This window comes from Xenopus tropicalis, chromosome 7, assembly GCF_000004195.4.
Source record: "Xenopus tropicalis strain Nigerian chromosome 7, UCB_Xtro_10.0, whole genome shotgun sequence".
In the NCBI taxonomy this organism is placed as follows: domain Eukaryota; kingdom Metazoa; phylum Chordata; class Amphibia; order Anura; family Pipidae; genus Xenopus; species Xenopus tropicalis.
This window is the reverse complement of record NC_030683.2, coordinates 110,126,228-110,143,695: the sequence shown is the minus strand read 5'-3', so window position 1 is coordinate 110,143,695 and position 17,468 is coordinate 110,126,228. Positions and strand designations below refer to the sequence as shown.

Sequence of the window (17,468 nt, the reverse complement as noted above, 5' to 3'; positions counted from 1 at the left end):
TGCCACCTGCTGGTCACTTTCCAACCTTGATCCAGTTGAGAAAGTTGTCGGCAGAAAAAAAGAGGCTGGTCTGATGTTCTTCTGGTTAGGAAAGACTTGAGAAGAGTTATCTGAGGTTTCTAATAGCGACCAGCAGGTGGCGCTCTTGTAACAAAATTCATTCAATTCCCTTAATATTTTGGAATCTTGAAAAAAAAAGTAATGAATGTAAATTTTAAAAGTGCTTAGAATTGCTCTCTCATCAATTTTTAAAGGTTTACTTATCTCTAAATACATGCACCTTTTGCAGCCTGCTTGCTGGGGCTTTCCTGGCACATTATGCCTGCAGCTCATACAGGGCAATCAAGCTGAACTACTGCGAAGTTACATTTAACATTTATAAGTCTTCAATGCAGGGGCATGTGGATATCACCATGGAACTTACCCTATTGTCTCTACTCTGGTGCTACTAAGGCAACTATGGCAGCCTGTAGGCCTCACACTGGCTGCTGGGTAGCCATCCTAGACTTTCTTAGAGCCTCTTGTCCCAGGGCTATAGCTTCACTGGAGGGGGGGGGGGGCACCTTCACCAGGATCTGGTTCTGCATCCACCTCTGCTTGGATCCAATTAACTGGTTGTGAACCCTCTCCTGTCTTTATAAGCCCAGAATCTTAACATCACCCAGGGCTTCTACCTGCTCTCCCAATATCTCTCCCCTACACTTCATGCACAATAGGTCCTACATCAGCCATTTTACTAACTAAGGTACTAAGGTGGCATCTATAACATTTCAACTCTGATCAAATAGAACCCACAGAGGTACTGCCATCATGAGTCCTAACCACTTAAAGAGGTTGTTTTGAGATTCATCTTCCTTTATGAATTCCTAACGCATTGTCTCTTCTGTTCTACAGTTCTAAGTGTGGGAGAAGGAGGATTCTGGGAAGGAAATGCCAAGGGTCGCACCGGCTGGTTCCCATCAGACTGCGTAGAAGAAATACCCACAAAACCACAGGAAGGAAAACAAGGTATTGCAGCTTCACCTAAAATGGTATCATTTTGCCCGAGTCATTAACGGACTAATGGGCTGAAATAAATATATTGCTGAATGTACTGGAAAGGTTCTCTATAAAATTCACTGTGGGGAATGGGAAGAGAATAAAGAGACGGGGGGGGAGCGCTAGTGGCAGAATTTAGCAATATAGTAGCATGAATTCCTGTGTGAACGAACAACTGTGCTTCTTACATGGCAGTGATACATTTATGGACAGGTTATTAAGAGAAATAAAAGCATGTTGGCTTAGATTTATTGTGAGCAAAGTATCTCTGAGACATGGCAGTGCCCTTGTTTCATTAAACATGCTAAAGTTACTGAAGGGTATAACTATATAATTAAGCTGTTCTAATTGTTAGCTATACATTTGTTTAAGGAAGAATAAAGCCTTAAGCTGGCCAAATGCAGGCCGACACTAACTGCCAACTCAGCAATTCTAGAAAGGGTTGACCACCTTTTGGTCCATGCATGCAGCCAAAACAACCCTTTGCATGTTTGATATCTGGTTGGGTATAGTGTTTAGCCAATGGCCCAGTGATCACATTAGGGCTTTAATCAGACCATTCAGGACAATTTTAAATAGGGCCCTAACATGATTACTGACCCAAGGGCCAAGGGTTTGAATAAGCCTGATATATCCCACCACCTGGTTGGCTGAACTGGGCAAGGACCTGCTCATTTAGTGTATGGCATACCCTACCCTAGTAGCACATTTGCCTACTGTGTTGGTGAGAATGCAGTGGTTGCTGTAATTACAGTTAAGTACATAGGTTTTGTGCAGTGGCTTTACAATTTCACACAATGGAAATTCAGTTATAGATGGAATATTTCCTCTTTACCTACAAGATTCTTGCAGTCATGTTTGCTAGAAGCACCCGATTCTCAGATAATAGCTCAGTATTCTTTTTCGTTCCATCCCCTACACAGCTGCCCCCAGAATACCCTGTGCGGTACAGGAAGGGGGGGGGCTAAGTCAGTAGGCGAGAGGTATCTGGTAGGAGATTAATTATTAGTTACCTATTTATATAGAACTCATCCAATTTGCTTAATAAATGCGGTCAGTTTCAGAATAACACAAACAAGATATATCGTGTGATTCTACTCCCATCTAGTGGCTGTGAAGATGAACTACATCTCATTCTGAATGTGGATTTTTTTTTTCTTTAAATTTTTAATTTTTATTAGATTTTAACAGGTGTCCAACTTGGACAGTAGTGTCAGTTTAACAGATAACAGTGTCATACATAAAATTATACATCTGTTCAGCAAGTTATAACTCAGTTATAAAAAAAAAATAAGGACAAAAAGAAGTCCATACATCAAACTGTCTGTGCGCTGTCTACTGTCCACTGTCAATAGCTATAGTTTGGTAAAAAGTTGGAGATTTTCTAGGGGAGGGGAAGGGGGAGAGAATTCCAGGCAAGATCTGTCTCCATAAATAGCCTATTCTATTTGTTCTATCTAGGGTGGTAGAGAAAGAAGAAAGAGCTACCTAAATGCGTATTCCCGTATACTGCAGTTTAATTGTGTCATTATAGTACACTTAAAAACACTCATATATATTTTAGGTGTCCGTAAATATAGCCTATCTAGTTACCTGGTTTGGCATAACACTTTGTTTAGGTTTGCGTGATTGAGCAGTCTTAGGCTGATTCCACACATGGGGTTTTTACACTGCGTATTTTCTCAGCCTAAAAACGCCGCACAAGCCACACAGCCCCTGACTATGGCGTTTTTCAGCCTAGTACTGGTGACGTAGCAAATCCCGTTTCCATGGTGCTAATAGTGCGAAATAGTAAAAAACGCTGCGTATTTCCGCTAGGTCTGGCAGCTGCCTTTGCATATACATAGGAATAGGTTGCTGTGCAAATACTTGTGTATTTCGGCAAACGATTGAAAAATCCGTGCTAAGGCATTTTCTAGCGTATTTACGCATTGTGTGGTTTGCTTCAAGTCTTTTCAAGTTATTTCTATGGATGATGATATTGTGCGTTTTTCAGCCGCCGAGAGAATTAGAAAATACGCAGCGTAAAAACGCCACGTTAATTATGTTAGATTGTCCATGAATGTAGACCAGGGGTGGCAAACGACCCAGTGCTTCCTCCTTGTATCGTAGGATTCGGCATGCAGTTCCTCAAACTTTCGGATATCTTCCATCTCTGAAATCCATTCTGTCAGTGTAGGTAATAGTTTGGTCTTCCATTTGCGAGGAATTATGATTTTGGCGGCATTTAAAGCAAACTGAGTTAAGGATTTTTTGTAGTGGGTAATGGAAATATTGTTGTGGTGAAGAAGGATTGATGCTGGATTTTTTTCCAGTTTCATTTGCAGCCTGTTATTACATATGTCTATAATCTCGTTCCAGAATTTTTGTATTTATGTACATTCCCGAAATATGTGTAACATTGTTCCAGAGAGCCCACGTATAGCAGCAAAGATTGGAGGAGGGGGCAACATGACCCAGGCCTAGCCCCTGCAGAAGCCCAATAGGTGGTAAAATAAAGGGGAGGGGTAATAGATGGGGGGTTGGATTAGAGGGCCATTTTAGATTGAGGAAAGGCTGCCTGGTCACCATTTTACGGGAGCCAGAAGTCAGTAAAGTTCCCCGCCCACCCTCCCTAGAAAAGGGGGTAGAAATGGTTTGGTTTTGTTGTTTTACTAGTTGTCACATGTGTGGCCAAGGAGGGTAGGGGTACAAGAATTTATAGTTAGTTAAGGGAAAAATAGAACAAGAGGGTCCCTGTTATCAAGAGGGATATTTCTCACAGCAACGGCGGGCCCTTGTCAGTCTGCCGGGAAAGGATTTGGCCCGGTAAGAGAGGATTATCTTGGTGGGATGGTTTAACCCCTAAGGTGGGTGGCCATTATTCTGGATGGATTCCAAAGGGAAATATTTAATAAGCGATGGCGGGTGCTCCAGGTAAGGTGGAGGCTCCTTGATACGTACAGTTTGGCGGCATATCCTCTGGGCCAAGATGTTTTACGGCTGGAGGATATTGCTTCAGGTAAGGAAGGGCAGACTGACAGGGGCTCATGTGTTTTCATGTGTTTGATGTTTACCATGTTTTGATATTATTGTTATTATTAATGTTATTGTTAAATGGTTGAAAATTTGTATATCAAAATGTATGTTATGGAATGTTATTGTTGGAAACTAATAAAGCTGTGGCCATTATCATTCCAAGATGATAGTGTCACGCATTTTATTGGGATAGGATAGGATTAGTGTGAGAATGCAATGGGTTATGCCTGGGTCAAGAGGACTGTCCGCATCGGCAGCATTTGTTAGACACAACCAGAAACATTTTGCTTAATTTAACCGGGGTATTATACCTGTTAGTGAGAATTTTGTAATTGTTCTCTAGGATTCTGCAGCTTCTTTGGCCGATGAATGACTTGGTGGTTATTTCCTCAAGTTCTTGTTGTGAAAAGGTTTTATCCAGGGTTTTCCCCCATTTTGCAAAGTGCATCAAGTTTGTTAATGGAATAGTCTCTTGTGCCAGAAGAATTTGGTATATCGATGAAATATTGTGTGGAGGAGGCTGCGTTTGTCGGCAAAGGTTGTCGAAATTAGTATAGATTTGGTCCCCTGTAATACTTTTAAGTATCGGAGAGATGAAGCTTCTGAGCTGTTGATATGTGAAGTAGTCAGATGTAGTGATGGGCAAAATGTTTCGCCAGGCATGGATTCGCGGCGAATTTCTGCATTTCGCCATTGGCGGATTGTTTTGCAAAACGGATGAAAAAATTTGCAGCGGAAAAATTCACCGCACGCCCAAAAATTGTCGCCGGCGTCAAAAAAGAATAGTTGCGGGCGACAAAAGAATAGCCGTGCAACAAAATAATAGGCGCACGACAAAATAATAGCCACGCGACAAAATAATAGGCGCACGACAAAATAATAGCCGCGGGAGACAAAATAATAGCCGCGCGACAAAATAATAGCCGCGGGCGACAAAATAATAGCCGTGTGACAAAATAATAGTCGCGGGCGACAAAATAATAGTCGCGGACGAATTTCCGCGTTTCGCCATTGGCGGATTGTTTCGCAAAACGGATGAAAAAATTTGCAGCGAAAAATTCACCGCATGCCCAAAAATTGTCGCCGGCGTCAAAAAAGAATAGTCGCGGGCGACAAAAGAATGGCCGTGCGACAAAATAATAGGCGCACGACAAAATAATAGCCGCGTGACAAAATAATAGCCGCGGGCGACAAAATAATAGTCGCGGACGACAATTTTTTTTGCCGCACAACATTTTTGCCGTTTCGCGAATTTTTCACCGTTTCACGGATCTTTTGAGAGATTTGCAAATTTTTCGGCGAAGTGAAACGGAACAGATTCGCTCATCACTAGTCACATGCTGTAAGTGCAAACGTCTTTTTTGCCTGTTCCCATGTGGGAAAGGTCCCTTTGGGACAAATCTGAAATATTTGAAGAGTTGTGCTTTGTCTCCAATTAGTGAGGTCAGGTGGCCTTTTTGGAGACCTGGAGGAAAGTCAGGGTTGTATGTCAAAGGAGTGAGTAGTGACTTGGGTGACATCAAATTTGATCGATGCCTTAAGGAGTCCCACATGTTTAAAGCGTAGGTTAATAATGGATGCTTATCTAATAAAGCTGTCCTCTTTCCGGGGTGCAGCCATGGAAGAAGCTTCAGCGGTTGAGTTGTGTATGATTGCTATGCACGTTTTAAAGTGGATCTTTTTTGATTCCATTTGCCGGCTAACAGATTATTTTTGCAAATTTTGGGTTAGAGAAAGAGGGGGCCTGGGGTAATGCAGGAAAGGATATGATTCTCTGGGGCTGTCAGGGAGCTCCTAAAGATGCAACAATGGCTGGAGGCCAGCAGGTTGGACATCAAATGGATGAAATCGGAGAATATATGACAGTTGTGACTAGTAACAGTGAAGTAAATTCTTTCATGATAATAATAATAATAATAAGTCGCTAATACAAAGTCCACTTCTAAATAGTGATGAGCGAATTTTTTCGCCAGGCATGGATTCGCAGCAAATTTCCGTATTTTGTAATTGGCGAATTGTTTCACGAAACCTCTGTGAAAATTTGCCGCGGAAAAATTCGTAGCGCAGAATTTTTTTTGTTGCAACAAAAAAGGGCGTGGTCACGTCAAAAAGCACGGGCGACAAACTCAGGGCTTGTTGCCCTCCTGCAAATAAACTTGGATATGAGATTTCACCATAGAATACAGTATATGAAAAGCTAAAATCACCCCCATACTATTTATTTGTACTTAGCCCCTGGCTTTCTCCAGTGTCATTATCATTAAAATGTCAGTTTCCCGAGCCAGATGAGACTTCTAAGTGGCAATATTTTAGATGTGGTGCAGCCACTTAGCAACATAAAGGGAAAGAGACCGACCTTTTCACATGCAAGGAAATGGGTGGAAATTATATAGTGATTCTCCCAGGAAATGTTCCTTCATTTAAGAGCATGTTGTTTCACTTATTACAGAAAGTGGCTGCTGCTTTCATGCCATGCTGCCATATTCATATTTATTTTATATTAACCCACATAAAAATGATTAAATCTAGCAGGGTTTTGAGAGTCAATGACAAAGTTAATGTAAAATACCTAAGAGTTATCTTCTAAGCACTTTTGTTATCCTTTCCTAGACAAACTGTATGTCAGTACTTACTGGTATAGCCCCTCCCACCTGCTCCCATTGGATGGACTCTCCCCAAATCTTTAAAAGACCAACCCTACTCACTTAATGGCGGCTTTGTAACGAGCTTCCAAAAATTACAGTAAAAAGGGGGGCTGTACTGACACGGAGTTTGTCTTAAAAAGAAGTTCACGGTACATACAAAACAATCATCTTTCCTTTCTCTATTCGAACTCCATGTCAGTATTTACTGGGATGTAGCAATTTACTCTTTCCCAATGGGAGGGTAAGTGGCTGTAGCAGGAACCTGTAATAAGGAATGCTCTGACATTAATACAACCACAATCATAAAACTTCTATAAGTGAATGTAACAAAAACGACTCCAGGTGGAATCCCCAGAATAAGACAAGGATAGGAATAATCCTGCAGTATAGACTCTGATTGAGAGAGGTGCTAGCAAACCTCCAGAATGAGGAAACCATAGGGAACATATTGTCAAAGTGACACCCTGGAAAGTGAGTCCAATAAACATAACAGCTTGATATCAAGAAACCTCTGTACATTTTGACATCAAATAAAGTGAGATGCTTACTCCGCTAGTCACCAGGAGGCGTACATTACATATATGCCTAGTTTTAGTGCAGATTGCACCTGTAAGAACCACTTAGTAGAAGTGAGAACCCCCAGGGTCAGGCTGGGACAGTGGGACACCAGGAAAAAACTTGGAGATCCCCACTGACCCAGACCCGATCCCCGTCGGGAAGCATTAGCGCTGCTCCACTGACCTCCCTCCCTTGATTGTGCCTAGGTAAGTATGAGCTATGCATGCTGGGGTGGGAGTGAATGATGGTGGTTAAGTGTTAGGGGCCCCTGGGGGGCATGGGGCATGCCCTAGGGTGGCAGCCCTGGTGGGCCATGCTCACACCAGTCCAACCCCGAGAACCCTAAAACAAGCCTTTTCTAGGTATGACCCCTGTAATATAGTGAAATAGGGCACTCAGGGCATTCTGAGTTACACATGAAACATGTACAATAAATACCTACTGAAAGTAGACACTGCTGCCTGGTAATCAGATCTGTTCTAACAAAAAACTGATCCCCAAGATCAGGGACAAGGGCACCTGGGGAAGAAGCACTTAAACAGTGTAGGATCCTATGTGTGTCTTAGGGGTATATTTATCATGCTGTGTAAGAAGTGGAGTGAAGCATTACTGGTGATGTTGCCCAGGGCAACCAATCAGCGATTAGATTTGAACAGTTAGAAAATCAAAACAAAGCATCTTATTGGCTGCTATGAGCAACATCACCGGTAATGTTTTACTCCGCTTTTTACACAGCATAATAAATATACCCCTTAATGTACAGAAAACATAAGCCCAGGGGAATCCAGAGCAACAACTTATGGAAAGAGAACCATTGTTGGAAAACAGAACATAGCAACCTTGTGAAAAAGGTACCCTGGTTACCCATTAAGGTTTCCAGGTCCAATAGTAAAATAATCCCCAAAAAATTGGGCGTGGCACAACTATTTTATTGTGTGCAACTTTTTTGACGCGGACACGCCTATTTTACCGCAACATTTCTTGATGCAACAAATTTTATCCCAAAAATTTTCACTAAAGTTTCAGAAAACAATTCGCCAATGGTGAAGTGCGGAAATTTGCTGTGATGCCATGCATGGCGAAAAAATTCATTCATCACTAAACCCAAGTGATGCTCAAAAGGAAATCACTCGAGATTGTGGAGGCTGTAGCACCGAGGCAGATGCTCAGAATCATTGACGAAAAGCCAGTCTGTCCTTACCCTGCCTATAAGAACCCTATCAACCCCTTCACCATAAGAACCCTATTAACCGAGCTGAACCAACACTGGACCACCTGGATATTCAAGTAAATGCCAGAATGGCTGCTAATCCATCATACTAGAACTTTATTGGGTCAAATGACTAAATGTACTTGAAGCCAGAGTGTAGCTTTAACCCCAGTACAGGAGTGACTGAGCTTCACGAGGAAACCCTACCTCTAAAGAGCAACAACATAGTGTGAAATTCCATGAACAAAGGGAGACCCCCGGAGTGCCCTATCTAGGAAATAACCCAGACAGAGAACCCTGAGACCATGTAATGAAGACACAACATCTCAGACTGGGTAATGGGACAAACCCACAGTATATAGGGAACAGTCTGGCAGCCTTGAATGAACAGATGAAACATCTCCGAACATCCTGTTGGGATTTGACAAAATAGCATTGTAACCTAACAATTATCTCTATTTATCCGCAAGATGAAAACCAAAATGGAAACCAATGAAGGTAGAAGCATAGGATAACACTACACCGTTACACTGTTATGACCGTAAACACTAGTAAACCGCAATTTTTTTTGCCAGGCATGGATTTGCTGCGAATTTCCGCATTTTGCCATTGGCGAATTGTTTGCGCGAAACTTCAGTGAAAATTTGCCATGGAAAAATTTGTTGCCCGGATTGTTTTTTTCTTGCGTGTCAATTGGGCGCGGTTGCGTCAAATCGGGCATGGTCGTGTAAAAAAAAAGGCGCGGTCACATAAAAAAGGCGGTCGACAAAAAATAGACGTGGGTGACAAAATCGCAAATTTTTTGCCATTTTGCAAATTTTCTTGCCGTTTCGCAAATTTGATGGCGACAGATTCGCTCATCACTAGTAAACACCTTAAGTAAAGTGAAGACTATGATACTCTAAGTCACTAAGCTTCAAGGCCTTATAGCTAGAGGCAATACAATAGGTAAGAAGCAAAGGGATTTAGCTGAAGCGGATTTATAAGAGGAGGCAAGTGTCCCCACTCACCAGATGCTTCCATCAAGTCTAAAGCAGTTACCTATCGGAATACCAGTTTTCTGGTTTCCTAATTACAAGAAAATTGGACAAATCATATGCAAAACAGTATAAACAAACCCCTACCCAAAACAGCAGCCTTCAGTCTATACTTTTATAACCTGTCAACTCCCACTGCCAGATGTGTCTATATGGGTCAGGCTAATTAACAGTCTATGGACATTTAGAGCTATGCATCTGTAATGCCAGAAACACAAAGGCCATACAATGACAATTCTAATGTCTAGTACAGGGATCCCCAAACTGTTTTACCTGTGAGCAACATTGAAATATAAGAAGTAGTTGAGGAGCAACACAAGCATGGAGACAGTTCCTAGGGGATGACCAATAAGGGCTGTGATTGGTTATTTGGTAGCCCAATGTGGACTGGTAGACTACAGAAGGTTCTGCTTGGCAGTACATGTTGGGGCTCATTTATAAAGTTCACACAGAGAAAATTTTTTCACAAATGGTTGTTTTGAGCATTTTTTTCCCCTAAAGGCTTACATTTGTCACTGCCGTGCCCATCTTTTCTTTTTTGCAAATCACAGTGAAATGCAAATTGCGCACAAAAATTCACAAATGCGTGTTTATTGTGTGCGAATATAGCGCCAATTTTCACTTTGAACTTTTTTTCTGAAATCAGATTAGCAACATTTTTTTCTGCCACCAAAGTTGTGGCCTCATTTAGACATAGAAGGGTTGATTCGCTAAAGTGCAATAACGCATATCGCATGCTTTTTTGCGTTAAAATAGACGTGAAAAAATGTGCGATTCGCTATAGTATTATCGTATGCGTTAAGTCGCATATCGCGTGCGTTAATTAGCGCACAACCACATGCGTTAATTTTACCACATTGCGTTAATTAGCGCGCAGAAATAATACTAACGCATGATTCACAAACACTTAGACGTGCTAAATATCGCATTAGTCCATGCGAAAATTAACACCTACTTGGGGCAGGCGGTAATTATAGAAAAGTACAGTTAATGAGCTTTTGGCAACACAATATGGTTGGCCCTAGAGTGATGCAGCCGCCAGTTTGCAGGGAAATGGGCATTTGAAAAAAAAGTAGTTTTACGAACGTAATGGTGTGTATGGCTAATATGGCGTGCGCGCGTAAATTAGCGTGCGTTGCGTCGAATACCATGCAAAATTAGTCTTCGTAACTTAAATAACGCAAACAGCATCGCATCTAAATTAGCGCAAATATACTTTTAGTGAATCATGTGTTAAGGCGCGAAAAATTAGACGCAATAAAATTTTTAACGCATGCTATAAATAGCGCTCGTTTTAACGCACTTTAGTGAATCATAAGTGTATAAGTGTGTGTATAAGTATTTGCAATTTGCGAATACACCGTATTTAAAAAGCTTTTGCACTGTGAATAAAAAAGTTCAGTCTTGTCCAGCTTTAAAAATATAAACATGGGCAGGGCAAATATGTTCATATGTGCAATATGTGTGAATAATTCTGCACTGCGCAAATTATAAATGACCCCCACTGTCTTTATGCTTCCAAAACTTGCCTCCAAGCCAGGAATTCTAAAATGATCACCTGGTTTGAGGCCACTGGGAGCAACATCCAAGGGAGCAACATGTTGCTTGTGAGCCACTGGTTGGGGATCATTGCTCTAGTGGTTAAGGGACTCCTGTAACCTGAACACTTGAGCTGAGAAATAGATGCTGATACACGAGCAATACTACCATACCAGGCATGCAAATGGCCCTCATCTACAACCCCTAAAACTCCCAGAGTGACCCAATGTCTAATGTCTAAGGCCCCGAACCATAAGAACATCCTAGACAGTGATAGCATAGTCATTGTTAATGGCCATTCATTTATAGATATTTTCAAGACTCTTTTGTAAAAGGGGGCCTAGGTTTTCTTCCTTTCCCCTCACAAAGCAGCAGTTGCGTCATGCTTTATGGCTGAAACTCAAAACTATTCTTCTCCTTTATCAAGCTGAGCTTGGGGAGTCTTTTGCTGTTCTCTGCACTGCTAGTCATGACTGCAGGAACAACTATGTTGCAGTAGCCAGCTCTTCTCCAGCCAACAGTGCCTTGGACACTTCTCCTTGTATTTCTCCAGCTAAGCACAGAACATGTAGAGCAGTGTATTGGAGGAAGGAAGAGGCATCCTAGTTTGGGAAATGACAAGGTTCTGATGTAAACTGGCAGAAAATGAAGGAATATTAGTATGACGTCATGTGATACAATATCATATACTAATCTGTACATACATAACATTTTCTGCATGATTTCCCTGAAATATATATTCATTTATGCAGAAGAAAGTGCGCAGGAATAGACAGGGTTGATCCAGAATAAGTTCATGCCGTTCCCAATCATTCACTTGTAGTAAACAACTACTATTCTCCCACGCGGTTTGAATGATATTATATTATGTGCCACTTATGTCCTTTGTAAATGTGAGTAATCTGTTCAAGGAGATATACCTCAGTTATGTAATGTATATTATAAAATATAAGATATTGAATATTAAATACACAAGAGTCCCCACGTTTGCCTTCAGATGAGTATGTATTGGTGAGATTGCAGTAAAGGTTGATGAGCTATAATTAGGGATCTTGGGGCAGTTCGCTTTGGATAAAAGTTTGCAAAACGGCAGAAATTGACAGAAATGCACCAATGTTTTTAAGGCATTTTTAGCTCTTAATAGCATTAACATTGCCTAACATTATTACAGAAGTTCCTTTCCACTATGCTACAGTTGTTCTTCATAGTAAAAAAATCACACCAGACTACCACTACAGGGAGTAGGCAAGCGGACACAAACAGTAGTACAAAGTGTACTACTAGGGACACGCTGTCTGATAGCAGCCCACTGGAAATCTCCCACAATGCCAACCATACCTGAACTGATAAATAAGATACAACATATACGGAACATGGATTACCTAACGGCTATACTTCAGGATCAAACATTACCCTTTCTAGAGGACTGGTTTCTATGGGACTCATACTATGGACAACTACATAATCATGTAGATGTGTATTTTATTCTTCTGTACCATTTAACATATACATCTACCACGACCACTATGAACATATGTACTTAATTGATCTTAAAAATGGATACTGTACCTGTACCTTGATTCTATAATGTCTTACCTTGTTTTCCATTGAAAATAAATAAAAACATAGTTCAAAAAAAAATCACTCCAGCTTTGATATGTACTGTCTGCATATAAAACTGAAAATAAAGAATATACAAAAAAAAAAAAAAAAAATCACACCCTCTAGATATTCTTTCTCCCAGGTGCTCAGGCCGGAAATACTCCAAATCACGTCTGTGCAACCGTGGCTTTTTTCTCATTCCAAATACATTGATGTCAATGGACGTTTTTGTCACCCGTTTCTTGTTGTGTCACAAAAAAAAATTTCCAATGGCAAATTTGCTCATCCGTAGTGTCCTCTTCTGCTGCCTCCCACTGCCCATAAGCGTCATTTGCACACTCAAGTTAGGGAGCAGAAGGAGGCACAGCCTGCACCGGTGCCCTGTACTTACTGCCTGCCCAAAGGGCTGGGCTGGGGCTCCTACTTACATAGTTACATAGGGTTGAAAAAAGACCAGAGCCCATCAAGTTCAACCCATCCAAGTAAACCCAGCACACCTAACCCACACCTACCAATCTATACACTCACATACATAAACTATATATACAACCACTAATACTGCTACCGCTACTCTCTGCATGGAGATCTGTGCAGGGAGGAAACAACCAGGGGAACATGAGTCCTATTAAGTGAGTACTAAGGGGAACTCTTGTATTTGTGCCCCCTTGGGCTATAAATGACCCCTCATACCTTCTTAGTACTATACCAACCCTGGACAGTGATCTTATTGTGTTTCCTTTTTTTATCTTTTCTTTCAATAAGTTTTAACAGATTTTAGCAAATGAGAATTTACTAAAATCAAAGGAAAAAAAAACTTATGTAACAATAATTATGTAAATTATTTAAAAAAAAAAAAACGCACCCCATACTTGTATAATATTTCATAGCACAGGTGTGGGATCCGTTATCCGGAAACCCATTATCAAAAAAAGCTCCGAATTACGGAAGGACTGTCTCCCATATACTCCATTTTAATCAAATGATTCAAAATTTTAAAACCGATTTCCCTTTTCTTTGTAGTAATAAAACAGAACCAGGTAATTGATCCCAACTAGTGATGGGCGAAATGTTTCGACAGGCATGGATTCGCGGCAAATTTCCGCTTTTTGCCATTGGCGGATTGTTTCGTGAAATGGATGAAAAAATTGCCGCAGAAAAATTTGCCACACGTCCAAAAATTGTCATAGGCGTCAAAATAGAATAGCCGCGGGTGACAAAAGAATAGCCGCGGGTGACAAAAGAATAGCCGCGGCTGACAAAAGAATAGCCGCAGGTGACAAAAGAATAGCCGCGGGTAACAAAAGAATAGCCGCGCGTGACAAAAGAATAGCCGCACGTGACAAAAGAATAGCCGCGGGTGACAAAAGAATAGCTGCGGGCGACAAAAGAATAGCTGCACGTGACAAAAGATTAGCCACAGGCGGCAAAAGAATAGTTGCAGGCGACAATTTTTTTTGCCGCACAACATTTTTGCCTTTTCGCGGATCTTTTGAAAGATTCACTAATTTTTCAGCGAAGCGAAACGGAACAGATTCGCTCATCACTAATCCCAACTAAGATGTAAATTTTCCTTATTGGATGCAAAACAATCCTATTGGGTTTAATTCAAATTTTATTGATTTTTTAAAAGACTTAAGGTATGGAGATCCAAATTACGGAAAGACCCCTTATCAGGAATACCCTTGGTCCCGAGCATTCTGGATAATGGGTCCTATACCTGTAGCAGTATTTTATATTATCTTTAAAATGATTATAAGAATATTATATTGGTTATTTTTACAGTGTGATATTATGTTATACTTTGCATTCTTTGTATAAAGAGGTGGAAGCATTTATTAGCACTCCTTGGCTGTATACGGCATTGATATATACACTAAAGCCTTCTCTCCCTAGAGGTGTGTTGCCTGTAGGAAGATATAATATGGTCCTCCTGCCTCACTCTCCCTTGTTTGTGTCTTGCCAGAGAGCCGGAGCGATAAAGCCAAGCGCTTATTTAGACACTACACGGTTGGATCCTATGACAGCTTTGATGCCCCCAGGTAAGAACCTCCTGCTCTACTTGACTCTGTGTTCCATCTGTCAGCAAGCAGTGTACGTATACAATCTGTCTTCAAGGGCATTTGTAGCTGTGATTATAGTTAAAATTGATGCCGAGGGAGGTCAGTGTGAAGCAGACGATTTAAAATGAGTCAAAAACATAGAGATCAAACCAAAACAGTGAAGTGTGCACTTCAGAAATGCAGAAGGAACTTCATTTGCGGCTTCATGTAACCTGGATACTTCAGCAGATATTTGTACAAAGTGCGGTGGTTACAAGTGTTTAGAATTGCCTTCACTTTTTCTTGGTTATCCAGAAATTTCAAAAAAAGCCTTTTTGAGTTGGACAGGGATCCTATGTTTTACAGAGGTCTTTAGACCACAAGCCAAACTATTTTCTCCCATTTCATCTGGCTTCTTTATTCTTTATTATTACTCATCTCTTCTCTTTACATTCTCTCATTTGTTCTTCAATCCACTTTTTCTATTTGATCTCATTTAGAAATTAATAATTATATTAGAGGCCCACATACACCTAGGCGTTCTTGCAGTTTTTCTTGTAACCTGGTGGGCCAGTTCGACACTGATTGGTCTTGTAAAAGGATCAAACTGTCTTGGTTCACCAAACCATGGAAAGTCTTGGACATAAGTAACCATAGGTTGACTGTTCCTCTTCTGTTAAGTGAAGTTGCCTATTCTTTTGGTTGCTAAAAGTGGTTAACGTGACTGGTATTCTTTGTGCACCCTGTCACTTTTATATATGTGTCAATGGCCTCAATTTAGGTAGTTCTGAAATGCATAACAGTGGTCTTACCAGAAGGTAGGTAGGGTTTTCTGCAGGTTGGTGGTGTCTATATTGTCCTTGCTGTTTGATTAAAATGTTAGGAGGTATGAGGTACAGTAGTATGAAATGCTTGCTGATACAATGTATGACTAGTAACCTGGAAAGGACCCAGTGTCAGGTGTCATGCTAATGTCATGCTAATAGCAATGTATAGAAGTAGAAGGAGAAGGCATAGCAGAACACCATTTTTTAAAGTGCCATTGAACCTAAATTGATATTAACATTGAACAGCACTGAATCTCACAGTTATGCATTATACTGTTTGGGTTGGACATGTTTATTCTGGTTCTTTGCTTATACATGAAACCAAAGTTCTATGTGCCATGCACAAGAGGGACATCTCATGGGGCCAGTTGACCTTTAGGGGACTGTGATCAACCAAATTTTATCCCATTTAACAATACTATCATACAACAATTTTGTAAGCTTAATTAGCAAGCTTAAGTAGATTTAGACTAACGCCAAACACTGTGTTTTTTCCACCGACAGAGAAATGCCAGGTAATAACCATCTATCACTTCTCCAATGTCGTGGATTTTGGTTCGGAAATGTTCAAGTGTACACTTGAGCCAAAAACTCCTGCATGTAATGTGACAGCCATTTAATTGCCCAGTCCTGCGCTTAAGGGCAAATGCCCATACCTGGTGTACTCTTACCTTCCAGTTTGTGCCTGTATGTTACCCAACCGCTTAGATTGTAAGCTCTACGGGGCAGGGACCCCCTTCCTACTGTGTCTCATACCACATGGCACTTATACTGTATATATATATATATATATATTTATTGTATTTATTTATTATATCACTTGTCCTCCCTGTGTGTAATTTTGTATTCTGTAAGATTGTACAGCGCTGCGTACCCTTGTGGCACTTTATAAATAAAGTTATACATACATACATACATACATATATACATACAATTGGAGTCTGCACTGGTGGTATCAGGTGTTTCTTGTGGCTTACTATGTGCTCTGGGTGTAGCTCTCTCCCTACCCCCCAGGGTATCATCCATCACAGCTTTCTAAAGATAAGGATCTCTATAATTACATGTGCTAAAGGTGCAAGGTATAAAGGGTCCTCATTCCCTGCATGATACTCTATGTTTTCTTGGATGTCCTGCTGGCATTAAACCTCTGTTCATCCATGAAGTCCCCTATAACGATAGCACCTTTGTGGTTTAAAGATGATGGTACCATTATGGTAAATGTACTCATTGGGCAATTATGTCACCCTTGTGACCACCACATGTGTATGTAAATAGGGGCTTTCTACTAGTTTGCTGGGAGTCTCAAAGGGTTAGGTTCTCAGTGGCATTTCCTATGAGTAGCATACAGCAATGCACTTACTTTATCTGTGTCCCCTGACATTGTAGGAAGCAGTGGGCGCAATGTGTCATCTTTGGCTTCAAAAACAAAACTCCACACTCCATTTTTCCTCTGCATGCTGGGCACGGGCGTCAGTGCTCAATGGGGCAATGCAGAAGATATAACAGACATTATATATACTCCCTTACTAATTGGGTGTTTTAGGTGCACTTACTTGTAACTGAGCTGGAAAATACAGTAACACAGTCAGCACAGAAACTCAAAACTAAAGCAAAACAAAAGGAATTATAGTGTAGTATTATTTCTGCACCCCTTATACCCCTTTATCCAGCTTTATAAAGCTGGCTGTGACCTCTGGGCGGATGAGACATAAGATCTGCTGCATGTACATTAATAACTGTATAGCTCAGGGGTCAGTGCAAGTATGACAATCTGTGCCCCCCCAACCACACCATTACCCCTGACAAGGAAGAGTTAGTGTCAGTCACAGACCAGCTGACAATAGAAGGATGAGGAGAGACAAGATGCTGGTCTTGCAATGAAGCCATTTGTGCCAAAATGGCCACATCCTAGACAGGTGCCTTTGCTACCTACCCCAAATTTTGACCCTGGCCAG

At 41.0% G+C, this 17,468-nt stretch overlaps 1 protein-coding gene across 1 annotated transcript in view; it reads left to right on the top strand.

The window, feature by feature from the left end:
- The window catches only part of shank1 (SH3 and multiple ankyrin repeat domains 1), a 125,687-nt gene that overhangs the window by 38,156 nt on the left and 70,063 nt on the right, over positions 1-17,468 (top strand). The window contains exons 12-13 of the mRNA XM_031906165.1: positions 895-1,008; positions 14,611-14,686. Of these exons, the coding sequence (XP_031762025.1) occupies positions 895-1,008; positions 14,611-14,686 (190 nt within the window). The remainder of the gene's footprint in view (positions 1-894; positions 1,009-14,610; positions 14,687-17,468) is intronic.